The 14,751-nt window shown below is 38.9% G+C and overlaps 1 protein-coding gene across 5 annotated transcripts in view; it reads right to left on the minus strand.

The window, feature by feature from the left end:
* Nucleotides 1-14,751, minus strand: part of MYO3A (myosin IIIA) — a 2,295,212-nt gene that overhangs the window by 1,561,296 nt on the left and 719,165 nt on the right. The window contains exon 15 of one of the 5 annotated variants that reach the window (XM_069648155.1): nucleotides 10,051-11,615. The exons of the other annotated variants lie outside the window; for them this stretch is intronic. Coding sequence (XP_069504256.1) covers nucleotides 11,565-11,615 — 51 coding nt within the window. The 3' untranslated portion in view covers nucleotides 10,051-11,564. Of the gene's footprint in view, nucleotides 1-10,050; nucleotides 11,616-14,751 lie in introns of those variants that run through there. 5 annotated transcript variants of the gene reach the window in all.

Genomic DNA, 14,751 nt, shown 5'->3' on the forward strand with positions numbered 1-14,751 from the left:
AAAGATCTACCCCCAAATCTCTCTTTGACAAAACGGCTCACCCGCAGAGAGTTGGAAGAGGATGAGCGAAGGGCTCTAGAAGGAGAGTATTTCAGGAGAGAGAGTTGTAGATAGTGTGGCCCCTGGCCCCAGAAAGCCTTATGGACTATACAGAGGGTCTTGAACTTCATCCTTGCAGCCACAGGGAGCCAGTGGAGGGATTTCAGCACCGGAGAGTTGCAGTCCCTGGGCTTGAAGCCAAGGATAAGTCTTGCGGTTCTGTTCTGGATGAGTTGTAAAAGTAGGAAGATTGAGAATGAGATTGTTGCAGTACTCCAGTTTAGAGAGAACCAGGGCTCTGGAGACGGTAAGTCCATATTCAAGCCTGCATCTCCGTGGCACCTAACAACACAGCCAAACTTTTCAAAGTCTGCAAGGAACTGACCATTCTTACTTCAGCGTTGTCCTCTACTGCACCCACCCAGACCCTTTGCTCTGCCCTGGCTGCCCACTTCACCTCCAAAACACAGGACATCCTGGCCTTGCTCATCTCCGCGCCCACTCATGCACCAATATCCCTTGGGCCCCACTCGGCCACCACCACCCCTTGCACTCTTCTCTCCTCTCCTTCCTCTCCCATGTAACAATTGAGGGGGTCTCCAGATAAGTCCTGTCTATGAAAGCCTCTTCCATACTGGTGGTCCCCTCCCTACAACATTGTCACTCTCGCTCCAGCCTTGCAGACCTCTGTAACCTCTTCTTTACCACTGGTGTTTTCCCCACTTCTCTCAAGCAATCTCTTGTGCACCTTCTGCTCAAAGAACCTTCTGCTGACCCTTCTATTCCGGCAAACTACTACCCAATCTCTATCACTCCTTTCCTGGGAAAACCCCTGGAGAAGTTAGCTATCTTCCAGTTTACGCTCCACACCGAATATGTTGGTTGTCTCCATGACCATCAGGTTGGCTTTAGAGCATCCAGAGGCACAGAAACTGCTCTTCTGGACACCCGTGAAGACCTGCTCTCAAATCTTGACTCTGACTCTAACTCACCCTCTGTCCTCATTCTTCTTGACCTCTCTTCTGCTTTTGATACAGTAAACCACAACATCCCAATCGCCCATCTCTGTGATACCCTGGGCATCACAGATCAGCCCCTTGCGTGACTTGCCTCCTTTCTCTCGGACTGTCCTTCCCAGGAGGAACTTGGGTCTTTTCTCTCCGCTATCACTCTCTCTACTTGTGGTGTCCCCCAGGGATTTAACCTATCCCCCTGGTTCTTCAATGTCTACATGGCCCCTATGGCCTGCAGGATCTCTGCCTTCACCTCCAACTTTTAGTGTTATTCGGATGACACACATCTCTCTTTCAGGCTACCCTTGGCCTCTGCCTCCTCCTCGCTCATTCCTGACTGTCTTGTTGTGCTGTGATCAATCTCTGCCTTAATGCCAGAAATACAGAGATTTTCCTCAATGGGACCCCTGCTTTCCCACTTTTACACTGGCCAGCCTCCCTTGGCCTTGCACCCTCACCCACTAGTGAAGCGAAAAATCTGGGGTCATCTTCGACTACTCACATCTCAGACATCTCTAAAAATTCCCACTACCAGCTGCACCTCCTCAGAGGTATTCTAGCTTTTCTGGTTAATAAAGGGTTAAATAGAATAAAGTGGTGCTTCAAAAAAAGAATCAATTTTAAACAGAGAATGTTTGAGTGGAGGAATTCTATAACAAGAACTCAACATTTAACCCTTCTTTAGCCGTTTGATTTTCTTTCAGATTCTATCTTAATTTTTCAAAACCTGCATATGTCTCAAAATGTGATAACTCACTTCCCAGACTAGATGCGTTTGATGAATTGGTCTATAACAAAACATCAAAAATGAGTTGGCAGTTATGGAAACTAAGCAAGGCAATAGTATTGAGCCTCTGAGAAAACAAAAGAAAACTATACAAATGTATAAAAACTGGCAGATATCAAATGTGATGATTCAAAGAGAAGCATAACTGAAATTGCAGATATGAATGACAAAGCATACACCTAACTTTTGGAACTTAATAAACAATACTGATTTGCACCAAATTACAACTCAGGGATATCAAATTCCAGAAGTCACATGGCAAGACTATTATAGGACTCTATGCTAAGCCAATCTGTACTCCGGAGAAATAATTATCAATTCTAAAATATCATTGGTGCTTTGAAATATCGGATGATAAAATACTTGATCTCATTAAAAAAGAAAAACCTTAAGGTGCTCCAAGTCCGAAGGGATGACCAAACAGCATTCTAAAAGGGGACCTGGACATATGGAGTTACATAGCAACAACTCAGTTTACATCAGTTACTCGTTTACACATTATTATTCCTTCATGGAAGATTTTTCATGGAAGATTTCCCCCTTCATTGGGATATATGAGAAGGACATGGGCATGACCCTGCTAACTACAGGTTTAACACCCTTCTTGATGTTTCGAGTAAAATATTCTCAGCAATCGTTCCAAAACATCTTGCCCAGTGGTGCTTGGGTAAAACAATACTTCCTGAGTAGGGGGGGGGCATGACCACTTGGCAGAGGCCCAGGGGCATTACCTGAAGTGGTAATGCCAATTTTAAATGGTCACCGTGGAAGGAAATATGAAGTCTTTTTTCCCTACATGTAGTCCCTTCATTCCTTGCATGGCAGCGTGTGGAAGATGGGGGGGGGAGCGCTGGAGACAGAAGTGTCTCCAGCGCATCCGCTCCAGAAGAGTAGAAAAAAAGGTAAGTAGAGGGAAGGGGGGAGGGAAGGGAAATCTGTGGAGAGGCGGGGGTATAGGGTGCAGAGCACTTACCACATTCTCCGGCAGGGGAAGATGGCGGTCTCCAGCTGTGAGGCGGCTCAGAGCAGGGGGATTACCACTGGTAATTCCCCCATTCTGAGCCTCCTCATTGGCTGAGAGGATGCCATATCCCCCCTGCCAGGTACAAATAGCTAAAACGTAATCAGGCTTTAGAAACAATTGGGCACAACACTAAATGGTTTAATCATCGCCCTATTACAAAATACATCGATCATCAATTGAAAGCCTATAGCATTTATAGCTTTAACCATGGCTCATTTCACCTGTGAACATTTATTTTCTTAATTTTTTAGTAGGGGTTTGCTATCATGGTGTGTAGGTTAAACTGTGACACTGTGCTTTCGGCCGTGGATGCCGAGGGATTAATCAAAGAAATTTCCTGCACATGGACACGTCATTCCAGATCTAAATACTGACTGAGTCATTATTATCACAGTGCCACATGTATTGCGAGCTTCACATGTCCCCTGATCTCGCAGTCCTTGACCATGGGGATGACATAACACCCTCCCCCCACCATCACTGACAGCGCCGTCCCATCCACACATAGGCTTTATTCCACTTCCCTGGATAAATCTACAGAAAGGTTGAGCATGTGACAAGAATATTTCCCACAAAGAGGTGTTTTTGTATGCCATGATAATTCTAAGAAGTCACCACCTGGATTAACAAGTGCACTCATGAAATCTGTCTAATGAAAGAATTTTGTAATGTCTTGTCACTGCCCTCCTGGTGTTCACCAATATTATTGCCCTCTGCCTCTGTACTGTGTTCATCTCTCCATGTTTCAGGGACACCAAAGAATCACCACGCAGGTGATTTTATCAAGGTCCAGGCACAGAATGGCTTGCACATTTTGCATCGTTTTTTTTGGCAAATGTGGTTGATTGACAGTTATACCACATGAAGAAGTGAGTCGATATTACTTTATCACCTCCTGCATCTTTTGGTCCTCTGACTTTCAATTCTCTGGAGGATTGCACTCTGTGTGAAATCCCATATGAAATCAGTGATGATTTGGATCTAGAGGCGTCGTAGCTGAGTATCCTCCAAGATCTTGACTTTCGGGTTTTCCTCTGATGCCTTCTCAGGCTCTGGCAAGGGCACAGAACACTTGACAGCAGAAAAGCATAAACCACACAACTTCCTATCCCTTTTAACAAAGGACTTAAAGTATTTTTCAAAGGGTGGTTGTATCTGTTATGCCCTTTTGTTCCTAGCAATAAAGGCTTATAGTCAGTGTCTCAACTGGAGATAAACCCCAAAATGTGCCTTCAGGTTAAGGAAGAACTCCATATTCACCTCTATTAAAAAACAAGTTAAATAACTCAGTCACTTCTTGTAGCCTCTCATAAATCACCCTCACTAGTCTCTCAGTACCACCAATTCTGGTTCTCATACATTTAAGACTCTAAGCCCCCCTTTGGAGTTATACTTCAAATCGCATTTGGGCTTGATCCTTACATTTTTTTTGTTTTATTTTTTTATTTTAAAAGACATTAGCGTTTTGCTTATAGTTTTACAAAAAGCAAACTTTTACAAAACTTTTGAAAATTTCATATGTTATTCATTAAAATTTCAAATGACAGACAGTTAGATCATCAACCATTTCTTTTGCAACTTAAAATTTAGCATTGTTAATTCAGAAAATTACATTGTATCTTTATGATTTGTTACTTTGCGCAACCTTCTCATACCCATATTAAGATTGGCCTGCCCTAGACATACCAAGAATTTCGATAGACCACACCTTGAAATGCACAGATTTAGCTTGTAGGGTTATAATAGACATTTACACTTTCTAACGCATTTTCAATTTTACTCAGCAAGCGAGTTAACGAAATGACAAGTACCATGCTCCCTCCATACATACAACTGTCCCATAATGATGTTTTGGAAATATCAGTATCTTTCGGAGCAAATTTCCCCAATAAATTTTTTCTATCCTGTTAAAAAAAAATGCATTCAATAACAAGATGTTTCATGGTTTCATTAATGTCATAGTCGCAAAAGCGACAGTGTTGATTTGAAAAGGCACCTTTATAGATACGCCACAGGTAGATTATTTCAAGTGTATGATATTGATTTAATTTAAACCTTAAATATGCTCTCCGTATCTTACTTGATGGACATAACACCAAATACGACGATCTCGTATCTCTACTACGTGGCCTTTTGGCATATTCCGCATACAGATGATATGAATTATTACAATCTAAGGTGGTTGACCAGTCCCGATCAAAAAGATTTCTTTTGACTTTTGGGAGTTTCATTACTAGGTCAGAAATTGTGCAGTCACAATCAACGAGGATTAGATTCGTTTGATTAACAAAAGCACACATGGATTTTAATTCGGACAGCACAACCAACCCATATACGTCCTCATATAGAGAATACTTGTGAGGTGTCATAATATCAGCATAGCGTGATAGTTTTCTCCAAACCCATCTAGCTGCTAGAGATACTAGACCAAGTTCGTGCCTAATTAAAGAATTGGGAACTGATATAGATAGCCCCAATACGCTTTTCCACACACTACCCTGAATTTGATTCAATATGACCCCTACGTCATGAAGACATATATCTAACCCATATAAGAGGATCGGTTCCACTTTCAATAAATAAAAATCAATCAATGGTTGCAACGAAAATTCACAGATTGTTCTCAGCATGATCTTCATCATCGATACTAGTGGACGGACCTTCATCTTTAGGTATTTCTGCCAAAATATGAGAGAGTACTGGACATTTAGGGGATACCCCAGATAACTAATTGAGTTTTCGCATTCGATATCAATGCCATTAAGTTGCCACTTGTACGATTTAATTTTTCTGAAATTTCAGAATACCAGCAGATGCTGCATATTTAGCAAATCGATTCAGTTTTAACTGTAGTCCACTAGGAGTGCGATCAAATAGTAAGATATCATCTGCAAAACATAACCATGAAATTTTCAGTTCCCCTAGTTTCACAGGAAACATACCAGATTCATTCCACAACATATCCATATCACAAAGGTATAGGTTAAATAAAGTGGCAGCCATATTACAGCCTTGTTTGACACCTGTCATAGTCATAATAGGAAAAGAAGTATCTATCAGAGCACACCTAATTACTCAAAAACTAAATAACTATTTAGAGAGATTTTATTACAATTCTGGGTGCTGGGGAGGAATACACGCCCTGACACTGGAGCATGTGTTAAACATAAAACAAAAAGTGTCTAAACTTAAAGACACTCCCGTCCCCTGCACACCTTACAAGCTGAAATAAATCAGTCAAATTTCATAACATTTGCACTTTTATATATAGAAAGAATTGTCAATTTAGAACATAGGTAACAAAATATCTTCATAAAAGTACAGAAAAAAGCTATCAACTGACTTCCAATATGGCCAGCATGAAAAACAAATCAAACCAGACAAAGAAATAAGCTCCCAATTTTGAACTGCAGCTTCAAGCTCTACGCGTTTCGGGGACTATCCCCTTCTTCAGGAGCAAAAATATCTGCAAGTATAGATATATATACAATTAGAGGACATCTCACATAGCATTAAAAGTTTGGACAAACTAAACACATTAAATAAAGAGAATACATTAAATAATTATGTACACATAAATCGAACCACAATTCTACATAGCATACACAAGTGGTTGTAGATTCACAGTGGTACAACTGGTATGGCTCCAAATGTAAATCTCAAAATGCATTAAAACCTAAAACACTTATTCGTATGTACCTCACAGTGGGAATGTTGTCAAAGAAAATAAGAGTCTGTCTGTGCATCTGTCTGTGCACGACGTACACATAACCAGGATCCCTGCGAATACTCCTGCCGTCCTCAACAAGTGAAATGTGATTGCCGAACTCTGGAATACCAAAGTATATCTATCAGCTCCAATTACACGTAATTAAATCACCAAACCTTAATGACTAAACAACTAGTTCAAAAAACACCTATTACTCATTGGCAACTAATCTGTGCAGCTCATCGATCACCAAAATCCACAACCTTGTGCCACCACCTCATCTTTGTGCCAACACATCAACTTAACACAGAAAGTTAAAAAGCCCAAATCCTCAAAGAAAACCCAAAATTTAAAATGTGCAACTCTTCCAACATATATTATTTACCTAAGGCAAATCAATAGCCAATCCAATCCAAATTCAGGACTTCCAGTACTCCGCATCCAATGTAAAGCATCCTGCTGATTATAGATATGTATAATGCAACTAAAAAACAAACACAAAATATACCATTTACAAACTAACACCACCTTTCCAATACAAACATAAATAAATATAAACACATCCACACAGCTTAAACTTACTTCCAGAAGCGCACCTCTTCACCTCAGATTCAACGGCTCCTCTCCAATTTACACATAACAGATCCCAACCCACAACACACTTCCTGGCTCATTTTATACTGTTTCCTGGTAGTCACATGATAAAGTCACGTGACCCGCCGGCACTGAATACTAAAAGAATGCACAAAACTCCCTGCAACCTGCCAAATACACAGCTAATGCTAACTAAGCACACAGGTACTGAGTGAGTAAATCAAACAAAATAAAAAAGACACCAAAGATAAATGTGTGTGTAGTTAAAAAGGAGATAGACATAGAAGAAAGACTGCATTTTTGAAAAAATAAAAAACAATAATAAATAAGTGCCTTAAAACTATTGCTGTCCATCAACCATACTTAACTACGCGGCAAATTCAGAAATAACCAAGTAAACTAGTTATGTACTAAAGATAAATGTGTATGTATTTAAAAAGAAGATAGACATAGAAGAAAGACTACATTTTTGAAAAAAATGAAAAAATAATGAATAAGTGCCTTAAAACAATTGCTGTCCATCAACCATACCTAACTACGCAGCAAGTTCAGAAATAACCAAGTAAACTAGTTATGTACTAATTACCCAAACCCAATAACTACTATTCCATACACCTCTAATGGAACAACCAGTATGTAACACCCGGAAAACACAAATCCCTCCATGTGACCTCAAACTCATATCAATTTATGCATTATGAACTACGCTGCAAATTCAGAGATAACCAAGTAACCTAGTTATGTACTCATTACACAAATCCAATAACTACTCTTCCATACACCTCTAATGGAACAACCAGTATGTAACACCCGGAAAACACAAATCACTCCATGTGACCTCAAACACATATGAATTTATGCATTATGAACGACTTAAACCATTCACCAACCATACCTCGACACCTACACAAAACAATTCAAAGAGAACTCTTCATTGAGCCCTCTTGGAGATAAAGTCCCCAAGAGGTCAATCCAAAACATCTCTCTCTGAGCTAATATTCTCAAAAAGTCACCTCCTCTGGGTGGTTTCTTCACCACTTCCAAAACATTAAACCTCAATTGTGCAATAGTATGTCTAGACATATTAAAATGCCTAGCAACTGAAGATTTCTCATTTTTACACCGTATTTGAGATTTATGTTCAGTCCATCTTTCACGTGCGGATCTGGCTGTCTGTCCAATATACATTAATCCACACGGGCACTTAATGCTGTAAATCACCCCTGTGGATCTACATGTGGCAAAATCTCTAAGAGTGATTTTTTTGCCCGTCTGCGGGTGAAGAATGTATTCTCCTTTAGCCACATTGTTACAATGACTACACGACAAACAAGGAAATGTTCCCTTTTTTTTAGTCACCAATGTCATCTGAATTTCCTTCGGGCCTCTTTCGGCTCTCACAACCCTATCTCTCAGGTTCCTACCTCTTCTATACACCATCATTGGTGGAGATGGAAACAATCCCAGAAGTATAGGATCATGATGGAGAATCGACCAGTGTTTATGTATGATTCTTTTAACATGCCAACTTTGTCGAGAGAATTTGGAAATATGCAAAATTGAATCAGACTCCTTCTTCACCTTAGGTGTAAGCAATTGCTCCCTTGTAATCGGGAGCGCTCTGTTCTGGGCCTCATTCAAAAGTTGTACTGGATACCCTCTTTCAGAGAATTTTTTAGAGAGCGACTCACATTCAACATTAAATTCATCAGTATCCATAACAATTCTCTTAATTCGCAATATCTGACTATATGGCAGACTAGCAATCATTGGCTTTGGATGAAAACTCGCAAAATGCAATAAATTATTAACATCAGTTGGTTTATGAAAGAGTGATGTTTTGACCTGATTATTAACAATTTCTAACTGAACGTCCAAAAAGTGTAACTTGGGGTCACCAATTTCCAAAGTAAATTTTATCCGTGAATGAACAGTATTTAAATACTCAAGAAACACTTTGAGTTCACCTTTGGAGCCACACCACACACCAAAAATGTCATCGATGTACCTTTTCCAAACAATTATCTTACTGGACCATTCAACATTGTCTAGTACAAATTGTTTTTCAAACCAGTACATGTAGATATTAGCATATGCAGGGGCCATCGCTGACCCCATTGATGTTCCAGAAATTTGTGCAAAATATGAGTCTTGGTACCTAAAGTAACTGTTGTGTAAAATAATCGTAATCAACTCAATCACAAACTGTGGATCACATTCTACATTCACAGACTGTAATAGTAACCACTCTACTGCCTCAATTCCCTCCTGGTGGGGAATCGAGGTGTACAGGCTACATACATCCATAGAAAACAAAATACATTCTGAGGATAGACAAACAATTTCATTTATGTTCAATAAAAAATCAGTTGTATCCCTTAAGTAGGTAGGTATCAACTTCACCAAGGGTTGTAAGATCTTATCAACATATTTAGACAGTGGATCTAAAATACTGTCTGTTCCTGCTACTATGGGTCTCAAGGGAGGATGCGTTGTGCTTTTGTGTATCTTTGGAAGACCATATAGTACTGGTATGATTGGATGTTTATTGAGGAGAAAAGACCTTGTTTTAATCGAGATCCACTCATTATCCAAAGCTCTGTTCACACAGGCTTCAATCACTGATTTAATCTGTATAGTAGGATCACGATCCAATCGCAGATACGTGGAATTGTCATTAAGCATCATTTGACATTGGGTGTGATAGAAAGCAGAGTCCATGACTACTACTGCCCCACCCTTATCTGCTGGTTTTATCGTTAGATCTAAATCTTTAGCCAAGGCCTCAATATCTTTAAGTTGAGACTCTTTAAGATTAACTGGAGTTTTTGAATTGAATTTAATTTTCTTCAAATCATTTTCCACCCTTGAATTTAAACATATTGATCACTGGATTTTCTATAGGAGGGTCAAACGTACTCTTAGGTTTAATTTCCAAAACATCCTCCATTTCATCAACTGTTCTGTCAAAAGTTTGCATAGAGAAAAACAATTTCAGTTTGATTTTCCGCAACAACAGATGTAAATTAATTTTTTCTTCAAACAGACTAGAATTACTTGCTGGAACAAATGACAGTCCCTTATTCAAAATATCCAACTGATTAACGGTGAGAGTTTTACTTGAAATATTCACTACTATGGATTCTCTCACTTGGTTTTCTTTTTGGACCTTGTTCCCACGTCGGGTCTTTTTTCTAAAAAAGGAACCCTCTGCGGAGAACGTGGCAATATCGGTACAGTTAAAGCAGGTTCGCCTGAATCTGCACTGTCAGCCAGAATACGAGTTGGCAAGCTTCTACCTGGTATGGGGTCACCAATACTCCCCTCACTAGTGTTATCTGAGCCTGATGATTTAGATGGTGGTTTAGGAAACCTACTCCTATTTCTTTGAGCATAAAATTCCTGCCACGAGTATACAATATCGTTGTAATAGTCAAAAGTGTCTCTCCTAAATTTACGCAATTTACGCTGTTCAATATCTTGTTTGTATGAAGCGAGCTTCAGATTGATATCCTCCAAAATGCACTTAAGGTCTTGTTCAGTCTTCAACTTTAAAAGTTGATTAGTCAGATCAGTAATTTCTTTCTGAATAGAATCTAAGGAATTAGCGAGTTCCTGTATGGTCAAGAGGATGAGGTCCAATGAACATTTATTCAATATCTGGTCCCATTTAATAATGAACTCCTTGTTCTCCTTACATAAAGTTGGCCTCAGATATACTCTGAGGCCTCTAGGAATTCGTTGAGATTTATGATATTCAACCAAAGTTGAAGCATGAAGCTTCTGAGAAATCTCACGTCTAATGACGCGTTCTAATCTAGAAATCAAACGATCCGGACTGTCCTGTGTGTCTGTAAGTTTTTCAGTTTGACCAATTAGAGCCAAGATCTGCTTGGCTTCCTCGTTAGTAAATGCCAAAGTAGTGGCATGTTTATCAGTAATCTCATTGATTTTCGAAAATGACATAATATAGTGGGTGCTACCAATGATCAGTGTCACACATAAAGGGCAACTACCAAATTACAAAAAGAAGTATCTATCAGAGCACACCTAATTACTCAAAAACTAAATAACTATTTAGAGAGATTTTATTACAATTCTGGGTGCTGGGGAGGAATACACGCCCTGACACTGGAGCATGTGTTAAACATAAAACAAAAAGTGTCTAAACTTAAAGACACTCCCGTCCCCTGCACACCTTACAAGCTGAAATAAATCAGTCAAATTTCATAACATTTGCACTTTTATATATAGAAAGAATTGTCAATTTAGAACATAGGTAACAAAATATCTTCATAAAAGTACAGAAAAAAGCTATCAACTGACTTCCAATATGGCCAGCATGAAAAACAAATCAAACCAGACAAAGAAATAAGCTCCCAATTTTGAACTGCAGCTTCAAGCTCTACGCGTTTCGGGGACTATCCCCTTCTTCAGGAGCAAAAATATCTGCAAGTATAGATATATATACAATTAGAGGACATCTCACATAGCATTAAAAGTTTGGACAAACTAAACACATTAAATAAAGAGAATACATTAAATAATTATGTACACATAAATCGAACCACAATTCTACATAGCATACACAAGTGGTTGTAGATTCACAGTGGTACAACTGGTATGGCTCCAAATGTAAATCTCAAAATGCATTAAAACCTAAAACACTTATTCGTATGTACCTCACAGTGGGAATGTTGTCAAAGAAAATAAGAGTCTGTCTGTGCATCTGTCTGTGCACGACGTACACATAACCAGGATCCCTGCGAATACTCCTGCCGTCCTCAACAAGTGAAATGTGATTGCCGAACTCTGGAATACCAAAGTATATCTATCAGCTCCAATTACACGTAATTAAATCACCAAACCTTAATGACTAAACAACTAGTTCAAAAAACACCTATTACTCATTGGCAACTAATCTGTGCAGCTCAACGATCACCAAAATCCACAACCTTGTGCCACCACCTCATCTTTGTGCCAACACATCAACTTAACACAGAAAGTTAAAAAGCCCAAATCCTCAAAGAAAACCCAAAATTTAAAATGTGCAACTCTTCCAACATATATTATTTACCTAAGGCAAATCAATAGCCAATCCAATCCAAATTCAGGACTTCCAGTACTCCGCATCCAATGTAAAGCATCCTGCTGATTATAGATATGTATAATGCAACTAAAAAACAAACACACAATATACCATTTACAAACTAACACCACCTTTCCAATACAAACATAAATAAATATAAACACATCCACACAGCTTAAACTTACTTCCAGAAGCGCACCTCTTCACCTCAGATTCAACGGCTCCTCTCCAATTTACACATAACAGATCCCAACCCACAACACACTTCCTGGCTCATTTTATACTGTTTCCTGGTAGTCACATGATAAAGTCACGTGACCCGCCGGCACTGAATACTAAAAGAATGCACAAAACTCCCTGCAACCTGCCAAATACACAGCTAATGCTAACTAAGCACACAGGTACTGAGTGAGTAAATCAAACAAAATAAAAAAGACACCAAAGATAAATGTGTGTGTAGTTAAAAAGGAGATAGACATAGAAAAAAGACTGCATTTTTGAAAAAATAAAAAACAATAATAAATAAGTGCCTTAAAACTATTGCTGTCCATCAACCATACTTAACTACGCGGCAAATTCAGAAATAACCAAGTAAACTAGTTATGTACTAAAGATAAATGTGTATGTATTTAAAAAGAAGATAGACATAGAAGAAAGACTACATTTTTGAAAAAATTGAAAAAATAATGAATAAGTGCCTTAAAACAATTGCTGTCCATCAACCATACCTAACTACGCAGCAAGTTCAGAAATAACCAAGTAAACTAGTTATGTACTAATTACCCAAACCCAATAACTACTATTCCATACACCTCTAATGGAACAACCAGTATGTAACACCCGGAAAACACAAATCCCTCCATGTGACCTCAAACTCATATCAATTTATGCATTATGAACTACGCGGCAAATTCAGAGATAACCAAGTAACCTAGTTATGTACTCATTACACAAATCCAATAACTACTCTTCCATACACCTCTAATGGAACAACCAGTATGTAACACCCGGAAAACACAAATCACTCCATGTGACCTCAAACACATATGAATTTATGCATTATGAACGACTTAAACCATTCACCAACCATACCTTGACACCTACACAAAACAATTCAAAGAGAACTCTTCATTGAGCCCTCTTGGAGATAAAGTCCCCAAGAGGTCAATCCAAAACATCTCTCTCTGAGCTAATATTCTCAAAAAGTCACCTCTTCTGGGTGGTTTCTTCACCACTTCCAAAACATTAAACCTCAATTGTGCAATAGTATGTCTAGACATATTAAAATGCCTAGCAACTGAAGATTTCTCATTTTTACACCGTATTTGAGATTTATGTTCAGTCCATCTTTCACGTGCGGATCTGGCTGTCTGTCCAATATACATTAATCCACACGGGCACTTAATGCTGTAAATCACCCCTGTGGATCTACATGTGGCAAAATCTCTAAGAGTGATTTTTTTGCCCGTCTGCGGGTGAAGAATGTATTCTCCTTTAGCCACATTGTTACAATGACTACACGACAAACAAGGAAATGTTCCCTTTTTTTTAGTCACCAATGTCATCTGAATTTCCTTCGGGCCTCTTTCGGCTCTCACAACCCTATCTCTCAGGTTCCTACCTCTTCTATACACCATCATTGGTGGAGATGGAAACAATCCCAGAAGTATAGGATCATGATGGAGAATCGACCAGTGTTTATGTATGATTCTTTTAACATGCCAACTTTGTCGAGAGAATTTGGAAATATGCAAAATTGAATCAGACTCCTTCTTCACCTTAGGTGTAAGCAATTGCTCCCTTGTAATCGGGAGCGCTCTGTTCTGGGCCTCATTCAAAAGTTGTACTGGATACCCTCTTTCAGAGAATTTTTTAGAGAGCGACTCACATTCAACTTTAAATTCATCAGTATCCATAACAATTCTCTTAATTCGCAATATCTGACTATATGGCAGACTAGCAATCATTGGCTTTGGATGAAAACTCGCAAAATGCAATAAATTATTAACATCAGTTGGTTTATGAAAGAGTGATGTTTTGACCTGATTATTAACAATTTCTAACTGAACGTCCAAAAAGTGTAACTTGGGGTCACCAATTTCCAAAGTAAATTTTATCCGTGAATGAACAGTATTTAAATACTCAAGAAACACTTTGAGTTCACCTTTGGAGCCACACCACACACCAAAAATGTCATCGATGTACCTTTTCCAAACAATTATCTTACTGGACCATTCAACATTGTCTAGTACAAATTGTTTTTCAAACCAGTACATGTAGATATTAGCATATGCAGGGGCCATCGCTGACCCCATTGATGTTCCAGAAATTTGTGCAAAATATGAGTCTTGGTACCTAAAGTAACTGTTGTGTAAAATAATCGTAATCAACTCAATCACCAACTGTGGATCACATTCTACATTCACAGACTGTAATAGTAACCACTCTACTGCCTCAATTCCCTCCTGGTGGGGAATCGAGGTGTACAGGCTACAT

Source organism: Ambystoma mexicanum, chromosome 2q, assembly GCF_040938575.1.
Source record: "Ambystoma mexicanum isolate Mex_15411 chromosome 2q, UKY_AmexF1_1, whole genome shotgun sequence".
NCBI classification, from domain to species: domain Eukaryota; kingdom Metazoa; phylum Chordata; class Amphibia; order Caudata; family Ambystomatidae; genus Ambystoma; species Ambystoma mexicanum.